Below are 22,692 nucleotides of genomic sequence, written 5' to 3' on the forward strand. Positions count from 1 at the left end.
AGAATACTCCTATTTCAGACAACCAGTATTCTGCATTTCATCACATGTATTGAGGAACATACAACACTTTGTGATGCAGGTCTTTATACACAGTATGGTAGGACATTTCAAGGTGAAGACAATTAAGGTTGTATCTGGTTTTACTGTGAAATAAAAGACAACATAGTCAACACAATGGGAAGAAAAAGTAACCATTTACCCATACATTTTCAAATGAGTACGAGTTGAGAACATTTAAGAACATGTCAATAGACTTGATCCATTCAGCGTTATGAATGAAAAAAAAAAATCAGTGGTTGAACAGAGATACTAAGAAAGAACCATGTTCATTTTTTTTTTCATTTTTCTTTTAAAAATACTTTGGGATGGCAATAATCAATCATCATAGACAGCAATGTGTACCATGCATTAATCTACACATAAAGGAAGGGTAAAAATAGTATTCTCTAAGAATATATACTTCATACTGTATGCCTCATATCTACCGATATGGAATGTCTGTGATTTACAGCAAAGTGTACAGTGAACCTTCAGGTAAGCGTAAAAAGCGAAAGAAAAATTGGCACCTTACAACTGTAAAAACAGTATTAACTTTTAACAGTATGAAACAACTTGCATCAATAGGTCACTCCATTACCCATTCATAATACATTCATCTAGAAGTCCATGGCAAAATAAAATCACTAAAGGTTTCATTTAAAACATTATAGCTTACAGTTACTCTATCTACTCCTCCTAGAACGACAGAATGAACATTTGTGTGTGTGTGTGTGTGTGTGTGTGTGTGTGTGTGTGTGTGTGTGGGTGGGTGGGTGTGGGTGTGTGTGTGTGTGTGTGTGAAGGGGTTGAGCAAGTGATGAGTAGGGCCAACTAAGGCTAAACTATCTGTGTGTATTTCTGGGTGCGTCAGGAACATGGTTTACTAGAATAAGTGTTGATTGCTACATAATTCTCTGGAATACAGAATTCCCATTATGCTGAAGGAGTGACGCTGTATTCATGGATACTACAGGATAATGATCTGTTTGTCTAACACTTTGATGCCGTTGGTATTCTTACAGTTAAATTGCAGTTGATCTCCCAATTGTTTTGCTTTACATGCCTTTTACTAATGACGTGCTCAAGTCACGAGTGAAGATTGTGTGTGTGTAGCTTTGTGTGTAGGGGGGGCTGGAAATTGAGGTCTGCTGAGTAGACTTCTTCACATAAAATCAGTTTTAAATACATCTAATAATTTCTAATAAACTGTATATAAATACTTTACCCATTCAAAAAATGGTCAGATTGAGAATGACTTATTTGAAATAAACATAAGCCCTTTTCCCAACTAGTGTCTCTCTCCCTTCATACTCACAACTAATATATCAAACCGTTAAACAAAAAACACAATCTAATCGCTGCTGAGTCAGGAAGGTAACCTGGGTGCTATTCTACTTTAGCATTCAGCAGCCATTAAAGCAGTGTGAAACACAGATCAGTGAATTGTCAGATCCCATCATAGTTCAAAAACAGATCAGTAAAGCAACAATGAAACTGGGCATTGCTAAAACAGACTAGCATCCAGGCTAGCAGGACATCTGGTTGGACTGAGATTTTGGAGTGTGAAGAGGATCTCAGCTTTAAGATCGCTCTGGATGATCTTGGTCCTCAGGGTATTTAGATGTGAGGTCCTGATCTGTCGTTGGTGACTGTGGGTCTCAGTTTGACAGTGGCAAAGGGATTCCCGCCCCTTTAAGAAGCAAAGAAACACATTGTCATACAGGAGGAGTGGTTCACATTTCTTTTAAGGGCTGAACTCTTACAGACACAGACACAGACACAGACACACACACTTCATAATTACATTACTCACCCCAGAAAAGGAGCCTTTCCGATCCCATTGGGAACAGAGATCTGTGAATGAAAAAGAGGGAGCCAGTTTATACACACACTCACCAAACACTTTATTAGGAACACCATACTAATACTGGGTAGGGCCTCCCTTTGCTCTCAAAACAGCCTCAATTCACTTTCAAGCTGTGAATCTCCCGTTCTACCACATCTACTGGATTCTGAGCCGGTGACTGGGTAGGCCACTGAAGAACACTGCACTCATTGTCATGTTCATGAAACCAGTTTGAGACGACTTTTGCTTTGTGACATGGTGCATTATCATGCTGGAAGTAGCCATTAGAAGATGGGTAAATTGTAGCCATGAAGGGATGCACATGGTCAGCAACAACACTCAAATAGGCTGTGGCATTCAAGCGACGATTGATTGGTATTAACGGGCCCAAACATTCCCCACACCATTACACCACCTCCACCATGAGAAGGTGTACAGATGTTCCTAATAAAGTTCTCAGTGACTGTATACATAGAGAACATATTTACGATTGCATTCATGGCCCCCCCTCCAGTGACAAACTCTAGTCAGACAGGTTTCATGAGGATGTCAACACAGTTGTTCTGTCACTCCTTAGCATGGAACTTGGGGACGTACAGAGTGTACCATGACCTCACAGCGGGTGTCAGGAATCTAGACGATCTCTAAATGCCAGCACACTCCTTTATCTGTGCTGATGAATATCCCCAAGCAAGTGAGAGTGAGGAAGCTTAAAAACTAGATACCAAACTGATTACATATGTTTTAGGACGCTTTGGTATATCTATCTAAACAACAATCAAACAACAATCAATTGATTTACTGAGATTTGAACAATCTCAGTAAAATATCATGCATTGAGGTCTGATAGTGGACAATATTTATTTTTTTATTTTGAAGCTCTAAGTCTACAAGAGGCAAAGACGGTTGTACCTATCAATCTCCGGGAACGGTCAGAGAAAAGCTCTGGGAGTTCCTCAGGATGCACACATGGACAATCAGATGATAAACTTGTTTAGTTTTTTTGAACAATGGTAGTTTAGGTAGTACAATGCATCAGGCCTATCCACTTCACAACTACCCTACATGTCCCCTAGAGGGCAGACTGTGTCCAGGAGGGGTGGGACAGGGGCCACCATGGGAGTGGCGATAAGGACTGGTAGGCTTACAGAATCCACGACTGTCTGGCAGCCACAATAACAAACGCAAAGAGCAAAGTCACCTCACAATGGCCACATGACCAAATATAAGTGAGGGGGAGGAGAGGGCACTTCTAGAAAAGCAAGGGGGAGACGAGGGGGAAAATGGAGGAGCATAACTTCTTTGTTACGCTAGCATCCCTAACAGCAGTGCATTACTCTGAAAGCCCTTAGGCAGCAGGTCCTGTGCAAGGGCACAGAGGGATAAGGAGAGAGGACCATTCTCTGTAGACCACAATCACTTAATTCCAAAATGAGCTGACACAGTGCAGGCCCTATGATTTAAGATGTGGGATGAGCAAGAATTCTGTGTACACCTCCTTGTCCTCCCTCCCTCCCTCCCTCCCTCTCTCTCTACCTCCATCTGTCATTCTCTCCCTCCATTCCTGCGCAGAGGAAAAACCAGGCAGGGGGCATTTTTCAAATGTCTTTTTATTTACAAGATGACAGCTATGAGAAGCCTTTCTCTCTTGCTCCATCTCCTCCACCTCCCTCTTGAGGTTACATTCACAACCTCTCCACTTTTCATAAACATCACTGAAAGCATCATGGTATTTATAGTTTCTGTGATAACTGGAGCAACTCTATGGTATATCCTTGACTACCAACTGAGGAGCACACAGACACAATAGTCTATTTCCTAAGTCATACCTCTTGTATTAGGCCAGGCCAGCAATACACCTGAGGCGATACACCCCCCCCCCCCCACCGAGGTAAAGTTTAGCCCCAGTGGACTACTCCCCTAGCTTTTACAGGCACTGACAGACCAGTCAGTTTTGATGCTGCTTGATAAAAAGAGAGAGAGAGGTCATTCTCCAGGGTCACTAAAAGGCTCCTGGACGTATGATTAATTTCAGTTAGAGAGAGGCGAGGCAAAAGCCTGGGCCCTACAGCATTCCAAAACCTAGGTTGGTGACCACTGATTTCAGGTAGAAGAGCAGACACTAGATACAGTATAATCCTAGTAGATAATATGAGAGCATTAAGGTGTGGTTCTGACCATGTGATTTGGAGAGGGTGTGGATGGGATGACAGAGCTCTGAGCCATGACATCACTGTAATCTGGTGGTGGCAGCAGCACAGGCTCCTCCTCGTCCAGTTCCGGCAGACTGGCCACACTCAGACTGCGCACGGGCGTCCCCAAACGGCTGGCAAATGCAGACGGGTAGGCAGACACACACACACACACACACACACACACACACACACACACACACACACACACACACACACACACACACACACACACACACACACACACACACACACACACACAGAAAGAGTGGCAAACAATTAAACTTTGTCCATTTCAAAATCAATCCCCCTAATAGATGATTATTGATGACCACGACATCTGAACAAGGATGCAGGTGGATGAGGGTATCACAGTTCTGACATTGTTACAAAATAATAAGCATGTTATTGTTACCTGTTTGAGACAACTGGCTCACTGTACGGCCTGCAGTAAGATGAAGGAAACCAGCCCCGCCTGCAATAAAAACACATACCAGGACAGTAGACCAATAAAACATCAATTAATAACATCACCTCTCTATAAAACTGATTTTCTCATTTGAATATGTAGCTACATTTACACAAGACAAACTAAAAATAATTGTTGTATCGCCAGAGTGAATAAAAATAATATATCAAGTCTACTCATTTGGTTGCTAAGGAACAGCAGTTGCTGTTTACGTGGATGTACTATGTCCATTTCTCTGACAAACTGTCACTGTTAACATACTTAACATTAAAAGCTAGTCAGTTCCACAAATAATAACGACCACACACACACACACACAGAGTCACACAGAGTCAGGAAATGGATTTTCCCCATTAGTTTGTGAGTGGAAATGACAGTGACAGTCTCCAACAACCCTCTCTAATCCTTTCACCTGCATGTGGGAACTAGTGACACTAATGAGGAGCGAGAGTAGAAGAGGGGGCTTCAGGGCCAGTCATCAAAGCATACACACATAATTATCAAGGTGACTTTGTGCCACTCTGCAGCTTTGCAGCAATTACACAGACATTGACTTACTAAATAGTATTCACGACTGGTTTAACAATAACATTGTCAAAAACATTGTTAAATTGACATTTAAGGCGAACACACCATAATGGGCGCAACCCCCCCACAACCCCGGTGATACATTCAAAAGGTAACTATTGTATTCGGTACTTTAAAAAAAGAAACGTAAACAAATAGGAGAAAGATGTGCTGGTGTGACAAGGAGTCCTGCTTTTCATCGACACAATCTAGGTATGCGTAATACATAACAATAACCTTACAGGGGTGCGGTTTTTACCCACATTGCTATTTTTCCCCTTTGACATTATCCATTTCCTGTTCTCTGTTTCCTCATGATCATTCATCACTACGTGTCACTTAGAACAAAACCAATCAGGTGTAGCCACCTCTATCATGACAAGGCAAGTGCTTTTTGCAGAAGGGTTAGGTTATGTTAGAGTCCTTGGGGAAGAGTCAGTGGTATAACCTCTACTGTGAGGTAAGGTATTAGGCAGGACTGCAAGTCCAACATTCCTACCGTGCTCTGTGTATGTACCTATGAAGATGTATTAACACAGCAAGAATGTGCAAACAGATACTAGTATTGTCACCTTAGAAATGTGAAAAATGTCCATGTCAATGCAGTCACGTATCTACAGAGATGAAGTGTGCTCCTCTATTCTAAAAACAAGGGTGTGTGAATATCAGTTGGACATTTGTTGAATTGTGTCTCTTTGTTGAAAACCTGAGATTCTGTTCTCACACAGAAAGGGGCGAGTGTGTGTTATTCCTTACTCCATCTAGCTCGCTCTCTCTCTCTCTCTCTCTCTCTCTCTCTCTCTCTCAATAATCAAGTTCCACATCACAGATAGATGCAGTAGTCACTGCTGATCTGAAATAACAGCCTTATCCTGCATATTACACTTTATAAACCTGTAATAAGGCTCTATAAGGACTTAATAAACAGTGAATAGTGACTTACTGCCGGGTCTTCTCCAGTTCCCCATACAGCCATCCGTCCTTCTCATCTTGGATGAGCAGCATGATGATGTCACCTTCGTCGAAGCTGAGCAAGGTGTTGTTGTTGCCTGCTGTGTGGGGGAAGATGGTCCGCACCCGGGGCTTCCTGCTCATGTTCAGACCAGACGACACAGACATGGAGGGGGACAGGCTGCCTTCCTCAATACTGCCCTGGTCTGTGGATCAGAGGTGATGTGTTAGTGAGCGTGGTCCTCAGTTGGTTAGAGCATAGGGCTAAGGTTAGGCTGTGGGTTCGGTTCCTGCCTGCTGAGATCATATATACTGCAAAATGTGTGCACTCACTGCAAGGTAAGTCGCTTTGGAGAAAAGCGTCAGCTAAATGGCAGATATTAGGGACTGATACTAACCCTAACCCTAACTACGTCATCAGTCTCTATCTGTTGTATTAGCCATGATATCTGCACTGATAATGTATAAGCCAGTGGAAAAGGACAAGCTAAACAAGTATGCAACATATAATAAGAAGTAATTCATTCACTTCAACTTACAAAAATGGTACATTTCAACATTAGATGTTTGATCCAGTGAGCATGATGAAACAACATCTGACACTAGGCAGTAAAGTCACCCTTTAAAACACATGGGTGTTGAGAGCATACAGTTTGATTGGTTAAGTGTGGAGTGAGGCCTGTCTGTGAGAACCTGCCTGAGTTCTGGTCTGATGGGGATGACATGGGGGATTGGGGGAGGTCCTGGGTAAACATATTGGCCAGCGGGCTGATCTGGGCCTTCAGCTGTGGTGCTGGTGGTGGATCCATCAAGTTGTTCTGAGGAAAACACATTTAAAAATATATGTTATGTTCATGAAAGTCAGAATAACATACAGTATAAACTTCTATTTGAACAAACCAGCTCACTAATACAGTACATAACATTCTTACGGTATTGATGTTATGATAAATTACATGTATGAGGAAGAACAAACTGTTTTTAAGTGGCAGGTGTTGTCATAAGTATTAAGATGACTACAGTATATTGTCCTCTTAGACTGTAATAACAGCTTTTAGTCCCTGGTAACCCTAACCCTAACCTCAGGGCAGAATGACAAAGCCTTTGCTGGTGGCTGGTGGCCAACTACAGTTAAACAGTTAAACATTATCAGTTTTCACACAATACTTCATCTTCTACAGCCCTTGTTTTCATTTCTCAATGTAACTTCATTGTAAATACACAGTTAGCTCCACCAGCACCAACAACACACATTGGTAAAATCTGAAATCACACCCTGTCCCCCATACAGGACACTAATATAGTCCTGTACATTATAGCCTACAGGCAGGTAGTGCATGGGGGTATGTATGCATGGGGAAAAGGGTGTCATGTGAGACACAGCCAATGTATTTTTTGGACACAGTAAACAATGGTTACCAAGCACCACTTCCTGCTCTGTCTGTGATGTCACACTCACCCTGTTGTAGCGTTCGACGAGAGGTGAGGATTCGGGGGTGCCGGACAGTGGGGTGCGCATCCCCTCTATCATGGTCAACACTGTGTCGGGGACCTTGGTGGCATCGCTGCACTTGTCCTGCCAGCTGGGCAGCCTCACTGCCAGCATCTCTCTGACCTGGGGAACAGAGGACCACAGAGCAGGAGCACAGGTCACAACACTGTGTGAGCACAAGATTTCCCCCCCATTCCCCCCCCCCCCTTTTTTTTTTAACCCGTTTTACCCTTACCCACCATCAATGTGCAAGTCATGTATGTAACCACAAAATATTTTTTTGCATCCATACACTTAAGCCACATGTATCTGCTATCTATCATGGTTGGGTGGGACCTCCTTACCTTCTCGTGGAAGGCCGTTGTCTGGTAGGAGTACATGCAGTGTTTGTCAACCAGGAAGCAGAAACGCCTCTTCTCTTCCAGTAGGGCCTCCCTGCAGCCGTCAGCGATGAACTTCTGCATGTCCGTCTGCCGCGACGATATGGTCTCCATGTACTGATGGGAGAGGACAGACCCGTAGAAGAGTTAGGACTAAGATCAAACCCAATCTGATGGATCTGAAAGCATTTCTACGGTTGGGAGGAGATTCTGCCCCAAGGCACCTGTGGAATTCATTCATATCCAACCGAAAACCAGCCTTGCCCCAGATCTCTGTGTGTTTTAGCTACAGTTAATATGATCTGACAATGATAGCTAGTCATAGGAGTTGGCTCAAGCACAAACAGATCTTGGGCAAGGCTAACCAAACAATGGTATTCCCAAATATTGGTATTAATAAAAACACTTCCTGCAGATTCTCTCTGGCACTACAGAACAATAGGTTTAGTAAAGATCAGTAGTTTAATCAGGGTTAGGTTCCATATAAGGCACTTTGTTTGAACTTGAGGAAATTAGTGAAATGCTTAACAATTCCGGTCACGTCCAATAACTGTTGGTTACTCCTGGTAATGAGGTTTTAAATCAAAGTTCCACCACTCACAACATATCGCTCCTGTTCAGCCGCACCCAGTGGGAACCCAATCACTCTGCCGAAGAGACACCCCTCCCTTCCGTGGAGTGACTCAGAAAACCTGCCACAAAGCAGTCCACTGAACCTGAGATCAGACACGAAGCTCAGCTCCTCTTTAAAACAATCTCTCCCCCTCCTCCACCTATCTCTCCACTCTCACTTTTTTCCCCGGTTGTCATGGTGACGGTGAAAGCGGTTCGTCTCTAGGGTTCTGGTTTCCCGGTGGTGTCACAGACCCTCCTTTAATGTCTAGCCCAGTCTGGTCTCTCTCTCTCTCTCCCCCCCGCCATGGGCCCACACCGGCTGCGGCACAGCGCTTCATTTCTACAGCAAACAATTAGACTAGAGAGAGAGAGAAAGACGAAGAACCAGACTGAATGGACTAGGCTCAGGTGCTCCTGCTAAATGCAGCTTAAAAAATCTGTGGAGATGTTGAGACTGAAGATTGGAGACCAGTTCTGTTCAAATATGAGAGACGCACGCTAATATACAATTTCGTATTGCATACCACGTTTCTGGCATCTCAACTACACAGGCTAATCTCCCAGTTGGATGTTACAGAAGCAACACGTTACAATCTGTAGTGAAAGGAGAGTGTGGGAAACATCTTCACTTCTAATCCACAGGTCTTATCAATAAGATAATGAGGAAGCATTTACATTTCAGAGGAGGGCCTATTAGTTTCACCAAGATAAGACCACATTATGGTCCTCTCTTTAAAAGGTTTCTTTCAAATGCAAAGATAAACTAAAGACTGATACAGAGATGGTTAGCGAACAACAAACAGCCATCAAGGTAAGAGAGAGAGAGATCAAGTGCTGAGAAACCAAACTCAGAGAGCAGATATCCTCCCTTTTTATGGCCTAAAGTTAACACTTGGCTTTTCAAATAAAATAAAAAAAATAAAAAAAGGTTTTGCTCAATATATTGAGCCTTTCCAAAAATACACCAGCCTCATAAACCAACACTCATCAAAGTTGGGGTGTGAAAACAGTCAATAAAGCAGGGCGGCGGCGGACTGCAGTTATTACACAGGCAGCCTTGTTATTACACAGGCCTTGTTATTACACAGGCCTTGTTATTACACAGGCAGCCTTGTATCAAGCACAGACTGGGTCTCATCCACCAAGCCTCCGTAGTTGCACCTCTTACCTTGTCATATTGATTTACAAATGAGCTGTTTTAATGGGACTGTGTTAGAAAGACTTCTACTGCACCCACTCTATCCTTGTTAGAGGCTCAATGACTACCAGGCCATACTCCAACACTGGTCCACACTCAAAGGGCACAATAGGACACGCAATAGACCCCCCCCCCCCCCCCCCCGCCACCCCCTACCCCGCCATCACCACCCCCCAATTAGAAGATGAAGCCATTTGCCCCCTTCCAATAAGCCTGAGTAGCGGCTGGGTAGGGCGTGGTGTTGTGAGTGGGGCTGGGGGGCACAAGAACAGGCACGGCACAATACAGCCATTGAGGGGAAACCACCGAAAAACACTGAACTGATAGATACAGTATGGGCATACTCTACTTTACATGAACACAAAGAATCTGCCCACAGCTGTAGGGGTGGTGCTACTGTATATCCTATGTGTCCATTTCCCTGTCCGTTCACTGGTCACGCCCACTTCCCCATGTCAGTTCTCTCCTTCAGTAGATCAAGCTAAAACGAGTTCTGCTAGTGACTTCTCTTGGGATTATGCTCAACTGATTTTTGATCCTTTAAGGATTATCGTTACATGTTAATCATTATTGTATAGGGATGTCCATAATGAGCTGGCTTTGTTTATGTAAACAAAACAAGACATCCATGGCAACCAAGAGCAATAATTATCTGGTTTCTATTTATATGTATATTAGTACAGTGGTCACACATATGTCACCATATAATAGATAAGAGATCCTGAATATAAAAATGGCCTGCTACGATTGGCCATATGTCTTAAGAGAAGCTACATTTGGAGTAACAAGGCTTCCTCGAGTGAAATCAACCCCCATCCAAAAACACCTCTCTGTAGTTGAAAGGCTCTAATTGGTTGGGTGTTAACAATACAGTGGAAAACTCCACCCAGTCTAACCCCATTGCTTACATCTCACCCCACCCATAATTGTCTGAGTAAAACACTACCATGCACCAAGCTGAATTCTGCCAGATTTCATCATGTAATTTTTATCATGTTTGAGGCACGGCTGCCTGCCATTCAACATCCTCCTCTCTGCAACCAGAGACTGAGGTTGCGGTGGGATCAGATGAAATGTCGTCAGTCTCACCTCGTTCTCTTTGATCTCGTACTTGGTGGCGTGTTTCCCCTGGCTCTTCCTACGCAGCTTCTTAAGGTCTGTCTGTGAACGCTCCAGGGAGTCCTGCTTCAGCTTGTGCTCTGATGTGTACCGCTTGAATGTGGCCTACAGGGAAACACGGACACGATGACTAGGCGAATGGACATGGAGAAGAGCAGGGGGAATAGCGCACACACACACACACACACACACACACACACACACACACACACACACACACACACACACACACACACACACACACACACACACACACACACACACACACACACACACACACACACACACACACACACACACACACACACACACACACACACACACACACACACACACACACACACACACCTTTGTACACCACTGTACGAAGGCCAGTATTTACCGTCATGTATTTCACATCCATCTCTGTCTTCCTTTCCAGCTCGGTAATGATTTCTTTGTGGAACCTCTTGAACTGGGAAAAAAAAAAGCCATCTTTAAGTTCATACACGTATGCATTAAGTAGATGCTAATCGATATAATAAAGTACCATGACTAGATGGTGACATGGAGATATGAAGTGGACCTGCAGGAATGCGCTGCTGATAATGAGCTTCTAAGTAGGGGGAATTCCAACAGCAGATCTGTTATCGCTGTTCCAAGTTAAAGATTGACTAAACTTTCCCTCTTACAGATAACTAAGAACTAGCCATACTTCATACACATGCACAGTCTGTAGATTCCTTATGAGCTTGATAAAGAAGGAGAGACAATTAAAAAACATGCATAGGGAGTTATACTGCAGTTTAGAAATAGGGCCCAGCATTTTTCCTGCTCAGGAAAATCTCTTGGCCCTATGTATTATTGACCAATACTGGTAATGTTAATACCTTCAATTCAATGACAGACTCCTGTTTCAGTCTAGAGTGTCTGACCAACCAGGGTATTGTTCAGTACCTCAAACCTGTGAGTGGGGGCGCTCAGTGGCGTAGCACACAAAGACGCATACCATATCATCGCAAGGTCCCTGGTTCGATTCCGGCCATCGACATATTTTGCATGTCATCCCTCCTCTCTCTCACCCATCCTTCCTGTCAATCTCTACTATTTCTATCCCAATAAAGCTGAAATGCCCTAAAAAAAAACATTTGAAAAAAAAAAAAAAAAACCTGTGAGTGACTGCAGATGAGGCTCCCTGAGAGCTATGTCTTTGTGTCATGTCGTTGTCACATGTACACCGGAGACACACTGCTACAGGTATTCAAAGCCTCCTGCCCTGGGGCAGCAGAGACTAAAGAAACAAGCATTCTTCTTTTGTCAAACTTTCCCTAACCTTCTACTGCACCAAAGGCAACACTTTAAGATAAGGCATGAATGATGACTAAAAAGGTCATGTGTCCAGAAGTGTATGGAGCTGAGTGAGTGATGTAGGTGAGGCCTCGGAGAGTGAGACCAGGAATCCAGAGTTGGAGTGAGAAAGATGATAAGTGCTGGAGGAGAGATAAGGAAGAGGATGAGGAAGAGGATGAGGAAGAGGATGAGGAAGAGGAGCCACGCTAGACAACTGAGGTCCCCAGGCAGCAGGGGGGTACTTACGTTCTCCTCCATTTCCTGGTGAACCTTCCTGTGCACCTCAGAGATCTCCATCAGAACCACACCTGGAGGGACAACAGGAAATACTGTCAGACATTTGGGGGACAAAACTACAGGAAATGTAGTTTCAGTGCCAGTCAGTTTCAGCTTTAGCCAACTTGTTGATGCCTTGTTTGTCGTCAAGGCAAAGATATTGCTTTAGAGCTTTTGAGGCCACTAAAGATCAGCAATAGTGCCCTTTAGTTGCCTGACAAGAAGTAAGTAAGTTGAGACTTCAAGGGGTTAACATACAACTGCTGCTTCTCCGTTTTTACAATATCAGTCAAATTACAAAAGAGAGCTCTGACAACCACTTTTCTTATCTCAATGTCATGTGTGACCTACAGTATGTTATATCACCAAGTCATGTGGAGATTTTACACTCACTCTATGGATGACTACTTTATTTCCCACACAGCTGTAACAAAGTAGACGTGGCTACAGATCCTCATTGTCTGACAGACACAGAAAAATCCCCATTGACACATCCAGTACAGTTAGAGCGGGGCACCCCTATGACAGGGTACAATGGGAGTCAATACTGTAAACAGGATGACAATTAGAGCTAAACTGTTTATAGTGCAGACACAATGGGGTGAGATCTAGAGGTTCTGTGGGGGTCAGGTGGTCATTCTGGTAACACCTGCTGCCAATGGCAGGTTTGATTTTGACACTATCATGGACAGGGGGGGATAATGCAATAAAGGGTGTGTCTTGGGCTTCAAAACTGAAAACTGCAGAAAAAGTTAGGCTTGTTTCTTTTAATGCCCTGCTCTGTGACTGTGTATGGTGGAAAGCTATGGAATCCACCTGCTTCAAGCACCACCATCCACAATATTATTCCAGGAGGCTAAACCACAAATGAGCCTGATCATTATTGAAACAAACTCAACCCAAACGACCCTTAAACATTTAACATCCAAAACACACAAGAGGCCTACAGTGTGCAGTGCAGGGCGCCGTGTATGACCCCGTCCCCAGCTCTGCTGATACAGTGCTGTACCTCAGAGGGTGCAGCTATAACAACATTGCCCTCTGAAGGTCAACAGAACGTACTGGTAAATGCTGCCTTTGTGTAGTAGGAGGGAGGGGTGGCGCAGGGCACGGGGCAACCTGTTTATACAGCACCAACAACAGCATGGGGAGTAAGGGGGCTGGTTTTTAATAAAGGCTACAGTGTAGAACAACACAGAGGGCAGTGAGATTGCACCTGCGGATTTCCTCTCACCTCTGACTGGGTGTGAAAACCTGAGGACATGCGTTTCATACCAAAAATTATATGTATATTCAGCAGTTTTAATAATACATGTATAAGACCTGTATACTGTATGACTGCACGAGTTGAACTTGAGTTAAGGCTCTGATGAATGGGGGGTCAAAATCACAAGCTGTGTTTTTTTCAAACATTGGTCAAACATTGGTCAAACAGTGGTCAAACAGTGGTCAAACAGTGGTCAAACAGTGGTCAAATGTCAGACAATGGTAAATATTGAAAACGATTTGAGGCTTGGCTTCATGTTAGCTAATGCACGAGCTTAATCATGCTCTCCAGTGTCCTACATGATAAAGCCTTGATACAACCTTAATCAACATTGAGGGCACAGTGGAAAACTACACCCTTTAGAAAAGTTCAGCACCCTGTACTCTCATCTGATGATTCACCCTGTAGTGGTTGTGACTTACTCCCTCCTCTACTGATCTGTTCTTCCTCCCTCCATCCTCCATCCTCCACTCATCTGTCTCTACCCCCCCCCCCCCCCTCTTTCTATCTCTCTCTCTCTCCCTGTTACTCTGTGTATTGAGTCCAAAGCTGTTTAAAACTGACAGATCACCACTAGATAATGACATTTGACCTCCTAATCCACCACATGTCGCTGGTCTTAGCTGTGATCTGTGTGCTTGGGACTTCTAAAATAAACATTGAAGGAGAAAAAAGGCACCACTTTGACACTGTAACTGCATCTGTTACAATGTGCCCACAGTATACAGAGACTGACCAGGCTAAGAAATACAGTATAATACATACATTTTCAGAACAGAGCATAAGAATACATTTCAGAGTAATATTTAACCGGATCCTATACCAAGCTTGGTTGTTCATTTGTGACAGTTCTAGAGGCTGTCGACTCCCAGTAATGCAACTTTGTTTGGCAAGGTGCAGGCTGAGTTTCCAGCTCCACCTGGTCATTATTATAGAACACCCAGACATCTCTGTGTTCTATCCTCTATCACATGCCTCCTTTATGACTGTTAATAGTTCCGAGAACAACGCCTACTGCATTCTTAACAGGTGATCGCATCGGCTGGCAACAGAATACCTGTCGATATTTCCTTGTAGGAGCCTGATAGGGTAACACGGAGAAATGAAATGCCTACCTTTATGAGGTAGCTTAGATTAAACATCAAGACCTGACACTATTGTTATTGTATAGTTGCCATCTATTCAGCATGGCCCATTACCAAATATGAGTCAAAACTGTTTCATAAATGACTGAATTATGCATACTTGTTTAGTGACCAGTGAAGCAACTTGGAATGTCCATGAACTTTGAGATAGCCACCGTCGTAAAATGGTAAATCAAGGAGGACATTCCCTTTAACCTTTGGGAGTGCATCATTGAACATGTCCGTACAACGAAGGTCTGATGAAATATGGCCAACACCTATTTGAGTCAACAGACTGTATTACAACCTTAACGCCACACATTCCAACGACAGGTAGGGAGAGAGAGCATGCCGTGAGGTTGCCATGGCTGGGTTCTTATACCTAGATGTGACACTGACATGACTCAGGAGCTCAGGGAGTGGAGGGTGGGGACCGCTATGGTGGTGGCAGGATGAAACATCCAGAATATTGAGAAGCCAAAGTGGTTAAATAGCTGATGGAGTCCGAGGGAGAGGGCCCGTGAGGTCAGGGTGCTTATGGGATTGTTTAGGAAGCGAGGGAGTGTGACGGAGGAGAGGCCCTGAGGCATCATGGGTGACTGAGCAGTGAAGGATCTGCTTCAGTACTTTTAAATGACACCAATCCTCCCTTCCTCCTTTCCTTCCATCCACCCTTCCTGTAATCCCTGATCTAACCATGTTGAATAGGTGCAAGCAAGGATTCCATTACATACTGTAGAGGAAAGAGGGGTGTATTTTTGAAGTATTCAAACAGGCCCAATGTATCCATCCTGAGCTCCAGCCATTCTTAGAGGGTGGGTGTGAGATGGACAGAGAGAGAAAGAGGAGAGGAGGGTCACATTTTCGCCCACTTTGGGGAACATTTTTGGGATCCCTGACGCTCATGCTGACGCCATGTCCTGGGAGGTTGATAAATGGTTTCCCACACTGCAGCAGTGCTGTGGGATGTGTGCCTTTACAAGACCAAAACACTCCTATCAAACAGTCCAGCTCTGGGGTTAGAAATTCAGCACACTCCTAACAACCATTACGTAAACTTCACTTCAGTAAAACAAATTGTTCCTAAGACCAAAACCACTTACACTGACTATCCATATTAATCATCCAACCAGCACACCTCCTGAGTCCTCACTCAAAAAAATTGTCTGTCAAAAAAATAATTTCTGGACGGAATTACCATTTTTCTCATCGTGACAGCTCGACTCAATATTTCAAAAAACTATTTTACCCGAGGTCTGACAAACAGCTTGAAGAAAAGGTGGAAGGGTGTGGAACACACACTATTCTTCAATAACATTTCAGTGTAACTGCTCTTTTTCACCGTGGTCTGGCAATTCCATGGAGAGAGCAGTGTTACTCCCTATAGAGGAAACATCTAATTGCAGACCAAGCACACAATGTGACTCATAAATACATCGTTTAGACATTCAACAATCACACTGGTATTGGATTGCCATCTTACTGATTTCAATAGCAGATTGCTAGATGAATACATACTATGAATGTTTTGGAGATGCAGTAGTGCATGATTTCACAAGTAAAACTAGTAACCTACATGTAGCTGTATGTACAGTATATTCACCCTATGGTGCCTGTGATGAGAGACGTATGGGTTCACAACAATCAGGTCTTTCCATGACACTGAATGACAGGAAGGAGACTGGCAGTCTGGGCTCTCTGTGCTTCTCTCTGCCCCTGTTGTTTGCAGAGCCAGGTCATTCGACTCTATTCCCTTGAGCCACAATGGAGTCAATAGAGTCCCACCATTAACTGACCTGAGCCGGAATTAATGTACTTCATGGTCTAGGTACTTTCAATGAAGAGAGGTTGATATAGAAGTATGTGTACAAATAGATGTTGTTTACTGTTTAAGCTGGTCACTTAGATTCCAAACATCTAAACCCCAGCAGGTCCTTTCAGTGAAAGTAGTCAGATTAAACAACGTCACTTCTCTTTATCAAGCCAAGTCGTAAAGCGATAAGCTGATCCTTCCCCCTGTTAATGAAACCATTTGCATTCCTCAATGTCACAGCACAAACCAGGAGGTCAAATAGACCCATCGTCTTTCAGAATAGTGCAAAAGCATTGTGGAGATTACTAGGTTACACCTAGCGTTAGCAAATAAGCAAGTGAGCCTTGCACAAATCTGTGCAAGCCAGAATAGCCCATACAAAGCATTATGCATTATACAGAAACAATGGACCCAGACTGCTGTCATCATTGATCTACCTGCACATGAAGAAGAAACCCAGACAGAGGGATGTCCCTGTATGAAACCTGAGATAGGAGTGACACAATATGTGGACACTGACTTCTGTGATGTAGTGCATCCACAACCACTCAACATACATCATAATTTCAGTGACGCTGAGATGCGTTTACATCACTACAAGTACAGGGAAATTCAATCCATCACCTAAACACATTACCAAGGAGGGCTACTCCAACTAATATGTTCATGGGTTTTTATCTGTAAGGTCCTTGATGGACAACGATTTATAGATCTATATATATTTTGATAGCATTCCTCATTCCATTCCATGCATTACAATGAGCCTGGTGCTGTCGTATAACAGTCACTGAGCCTGAGTTGTACAACGTTGATGCAACCTGGGTCCAGTATACAACTAAAAATCACGGAAATGTATCAAAGAAGAATCCAACAGGAATAAGACAAATCCAACTCCTCAAGGGCAGCCCTGGCCTCTCACTCACATTTGACAACAAAGGAAGCTTTACTCTGGCCCCCCTAGCTGGGGAAGAGAGAGGAACCATGGGTGCACTTAGTGTGGCAGATGGAAGGATAGAAGCAAGGATGTGATGGTGGGAATAACAGTCCTCTCTGTCTGTCTGTTTGCTCTGTGTGTTTGCTGCCCTGCTCTGTGCAACGCGTGGGAGAATTCACACCGTCTCGCTGTGGTCTCCTCTGGACAGTCTGGACAGTCTGGACACAGGACGAACAGCTCCAGGTGTAGAAATAGGATTAATAGAACAGATATTCGCATTCTGAGCCACGCTCTGGCCATATCTGGTGTGCCATTTAGAATGTTAGATTAATAAATGCTTTTATGTGAAGTTCACTTTGTTCTCCTCAATTTAATTCTATGTCAACAGCCACACACACATACTCACACACCCACATGCACTCACCCACACGCACTCACCCACACGCACACACTCACTCCAGCAGGGCTGTAAATTAAGCTTTGACACCAGCGGTGTGAGTGCATCAAGGAGTAACGGGGAGAGACAGGAGAACCTAGAGGACAACGACAGAGTGAGCTTCACAAACAGAGCAAGCCTCAGGAGGGCTGAATGGGTTTCCATGTCTGTCATCAAACATGTACTGTACTGTAGGTTCACAAAAAAACAAACACAAGCAACCCTCTTGACATGAAATTATCTGAAGCCTGCCCATCACTGAAAGTGGTGAGGAGTGGAGAGATTTCCCTCTTGAAGAACAAAGATCACCATTATAATTAATAGACCCTTCTATCTGAAGTTACATGTGTTGCACCTTTTCATCCTGTCCATCAGGGGAGGTTGAAGGGGAGCATGAAAGGCAACTTAATGGATCATAACATACAACATAAAAGAGCCAGGAAAATATTTCCCTGCATTTTTAAATAATAGGAGCTGAATCACTGAGGGAAAATAACAACCCGTACCGGGCTAATTACAGCTTCAGTACAAAGAGAAGTGCAGAGGGAGAACATCTACTGTTTAGATCAGAGGGAAAGAGGGATTGAATGACAGATATAGTCACTAGTTCCCATCAGACCACTCACAGGAATCCACTGATCTGTGCAATTGCTTGTTTTTGGGTGAGGGACACTGGACCGACATGTCTCACTGTGCTAGCCTCAGCGCCAGTCTGTTGTGTGGCTTAGTTAAGGAGGAGCTGACACTCGGGTTAACATTTTGCATCACTTGTGACCACATGCAACAAACTCACCCAATTCTCTGGAGACAGGGGACACAGCAGCATTCTCTCCCATCTTTGAGACAGCGTCAAAGTAGGCCTTCCCAGCGATGGTCATGGCTACGAGAAAACAAAGAGCATGTTACTGAGTAAGAGGTTGAAGGTCATTTATCTCTGTAATATTCAAAGTAGGCCATTTCAGCCAAATGGCTAAATGTAAATCCACAATGAAAGAGTGAGTTCTAGTCCCATTGTAATTTCTTGGTTTTGGGCCAATGAAAGTTAAAGGTGTGTTTACCTGCTACAGATTTCTCATAGTTCTTCCCCAGATTGACCAGGTTCCTCAGGCCTGGGTTGAACTGTTCCATCACATTCTAAAACAGAGAGAGAGGGGGAGACATGTTGGCCGGGCCTTGAGAAGAAACTACTACAATCAAAGGTATATTCTTGACAAGACAGTAAGTGTGACTATTCTTGACATCTTTTGTTTCAAAAACACTCCTTTTAGACCTCGGTGACCAATGAGACACCAAAACTGATTCATCATAAACAATGGCCAATCCACAAGTTATGGAGGATACAGAATGCACAATAAGCAATGTCTAATCGAATATTATACAATGCTTTGTTGTCAACGGGGAGCTAAACCGGTCAAACAACAGCCTACACATAATCACAATAAAGAGATGTAAATGTTTGTGTGAGTATTCTATAAATAACACCAAACTAAAATAAAACTCTTAATCATTAACCTGATCCCTTCAACTTTATATCTCTCAAAGAGCAAAGTCCTAAACAAAGTATTTGCTTGCAGAATGAACTAAACCCCCCTATTGAAATGCCCCAGCAGCCCCACACTAAAGTTCTGTTCAGGAGTCCCTGTTTCCATTCCCTAGGCACACCCTCAATAGAACAATGAACAGCCAGTTATGCGTTACTTGCACCCCACAGAAAGAAAAGAAAAAAAGAAAACAGAAACAGGTTCCTTCACTCCAGGTCCCTCCCAACCAAAACGAGCTAAAACAGTGGCCATAAACTGTCTGTGTAATTTGCACACCTGACACTTCTTCACCAGCTGGGGTGTTGCGAAATGAGCCGAGCAAATGTACAAATGGGTTGATGCTCGGTGAACTAATGATAAGACATGGAATTGGTATTCATTGTTGACAATAGTCCAGTTTATTGTACTATTTAGAGGTACAGACAGCCCCTGTTTTTGCCCCCAAGTTTTTTGTGCTGAAATCACAGGCGCGGTTTACAGGTGTACACGTGCGCGCATCAATAGGGTGTTGTCCAGTTTGTAGAGATATAGGCCTATTATGGAATGTGTTCATGTATCAATGACAACAACTGGGTGTGTCCCTAAGCCAAAACTAAAGGCAATTGTTCGGCTTTTCCCAAAGGCACAGACAGACACAAAATTACGAATGCAAGGTGGAGGAACATAATAGTAAAAGTGTAAACGAGGCTACTTAAACTAATGTCCCCTCAAACTGTTCGGCTGTTCCAGTGATGTAATCAAGTGTGACAGTTTATTTTAAGTTATCTTTTTTGTCCTGCTCTTGTGACTACTTTTGATGTGCGTAAAACCTTTCTTTTCATTAAACGAGGCTACTTACCTTGTATGTACTTTCGGTCAGTTTATTCACATCCTCTGGGTCTCGAGACATATTTGCAGGTATTTATCGTTCCCCGCAAGAAGAAGAAAAAAACAATAGATAGCCCCGATTCAACAGGCTGCAGCCGATCACTAAGCACTTAAATTCCTTTCAAAATCCAACGGTAGCCTGCTCAATTGCGATTCCTCGCTTGGTCGTTCCAGGAATATAGTTGACATCCAGCAGTTACACCTGCATGTACACGAAAACCGCAACTGTGCGACGGTGGCCAGACCGTATTAGACCGTTGCCTGAAACCACTGTCAAAACTTCGCTCTGCCTGTGGCGGGGCGGGTGAGACAGAGAAGGTGGGATTCGTGACGTCACGGTTTTAGTCAAGCACTTTCGGTGGAGGTATAATACTAGGGCTGGGTCCGAATAATTATCAATGGGTTGGGCACCCACTTACTTCCCTGGGGCAACTCTGTCATTACACATTTAAATGAGGGGACATCAACACTATGATCCTAGTCCCATTGGCGCCTATATTGTCTCATGTGAACAAAGCGTCCTCTACCATAATGTCACTATTTCTGATGAAGCATATAGGTCGGATATGTATTGTAAAATAGCCTATAGGATACATAAGTCCAATCATTTCCAATTTGTCTCACAGGGACCCCCAGTTAGGCCAACAACAAGGGGTACTCCCATCCTAGAGGATATATTTCCCCAGATATCCTATAACACAGTTCAAGTAGGCATAGGTTTACTGGCTTCAATCATAATTTATCGGTTGATTTTCCACTTCTCTAGGCCTGTTCCGGATTAATGACGCATTAAGGCCTAATAGCCAGTACCAGAGTGTTCTGGCCAATACTACATGCCTAGTTTAATTTAAAAAAAAAAAAAAAATAGATACAGACTATGGTTGTAAAGAGAATTTTCTGTAATCTAATTCTGTAATCTGTAATCTATAACTCTGAAAGACATTACGTGATTCGTCTTTAGAGTGACGTCGTTCTTCGGATAATCGATGACAGATCGTTCACAATGAGTGAAATACATAATTTCTTATGTGCATGGCGCCATCATGTGGACATATCCAATACCTGCATTATAACAGGTTCGAGATAATGGTTGATAACGCCCATTGGTTGAGATCATGTTGAGAAGGGCCTAGTAGTGTCGGTCCTAAACGTTTTGAGAAGGCCTAATTTCCAATAAACATACAGTAGGGCAGTAGGCCTATCATTATCAAAGTTCTAATTGTTTTGAGCTCTGAGCTCAGATCTCCCTGGGGTTGTGCACGTGTGTTGTCTGATTGTATGGCAAATAATGCATTTGATTGTGAAATTAATCATTGGCGCCTTTTGTTGGCTAAAGCAAAGGGTCAAAATATCCCTCAAATTATCATCATCGCTATGACTATCAAGTGTAGACCATACATTTTATAAAACAGACTGAAAAACTGAAACATTTTGAAATGGTTTCCTTTCTAGTCACGTTGCAACACATTTGATGCAAAGAAAATCTGCAAAGAAAATCACTTAGGACAAGCCTAAGATAGCACTATACAACACTACACCTCTTTGTGGTTCCACTGTCCCAGGCACATGGGTGAAACGCATGCTAACGATTTCAAGCTTTTACAGCCAGGGATCAGCAGCGCATTACAAGTCACCATGGATAGACGGATTTATCGCACCGGTTGATAAGACACCTAACTTTATGTCCCTTCACATATCGTCACCATCTCTCTCCTAATTCCATTCGCCTCTCCTGTGAGTGGACAAACGCATATGTATCGGTAGGTATTTGCTGTACACTATGTGTATATTTGCAGTAAAATGTATATATAACACTGAATTTAACTTTGTTTACTTAAAATATTTTATGATTTGGGTTTATGTTTTCAGAAATATAATTGTGGTGGTCTTCGTGTCTCTTCCCCTGATTCTGAGTCTTCAAGTTGCTGGGGCGACAGATTTGATCAACTTGGGTAGGTTTTATGTTCCTTCTAAAACCTACAGTACAATAAGGCTACATTTTTCATTCGATTTACACGCCATATTTAGCTTCTTGTCATGTATTTTATTCAGAAAATGTTGCGGGAAAGGTCCTATTCTATCAGAAGGATGGGAATGCAACTTACCAGCGTGGAGGTAGGGAGCTGGCCTCGGATATCCCAACCGAGGCAATGTTTGAACTCTTTGATCCAATGAACACTTTACGCACAGCAAGTTTCACCTATAACTGGGACTTTGGCAACGGGTATGTTGACTTT

The 22,692-nt window shown here is 43.4% G+C and overlaps 1 protein-coding gene across 1 annotated transcript; it reads right to left on the bottom strand.

The window, feature by feature from the left end:
* Positions 1 to 122: 122 nt before the first annotated feature.
* Positions 123 to 20,713, bottom strand: baiap2l1a (BAR/IMD domain containing adaptor protein 2 like 1a). The gene is made up of 14 exons (XM_083687334.1): positions 20,427 to 20,713; positions 19,106 to 19,181; positions 18,841 to 18,927; positions 12,444 to 12,505; positions 11,251 to 11,322; positions 10,839 to 10,973; positions 7,901 to 8,053; positions 7,524 to 7,679; positions 6,762 to 6,882; positions 6,057 to 6,270; positions 4,493 to 4,552; positions 4,064 to 4,211; positions 1,853 to 1,893; positions 123 to 1,729 (listed from the first exon to the last, which is right to left on the bottom strand). Exons 1-14 carry the CDS (start codon positions 20,475 to 20,477, stop codon positions 1,657 to 1,659), a joined length of 1,449 nt encoding a protein of 482 aa, XP_083543460.1. The 5' UTR covers positions 20,478 to 20,713; the 3' UTR covers positions 123 to 1,656.
* Between the last annotated feature and the right edge of the window lie 1,979 nt (positions 20,714 to 22,692).

The sequence above is a fragment of the Argentina silus genome (assembly GCF_951799395.1).
Source record: "Argentina silus genome assembly, chromosome: 16".
NCBI classification, from domain to species: domain Eukaryota; kingdom Metazoa; phylum Chordata; class Actinopteri; order Argentiniformes; family Argentinidae; genus Argentina; species Argentina silus.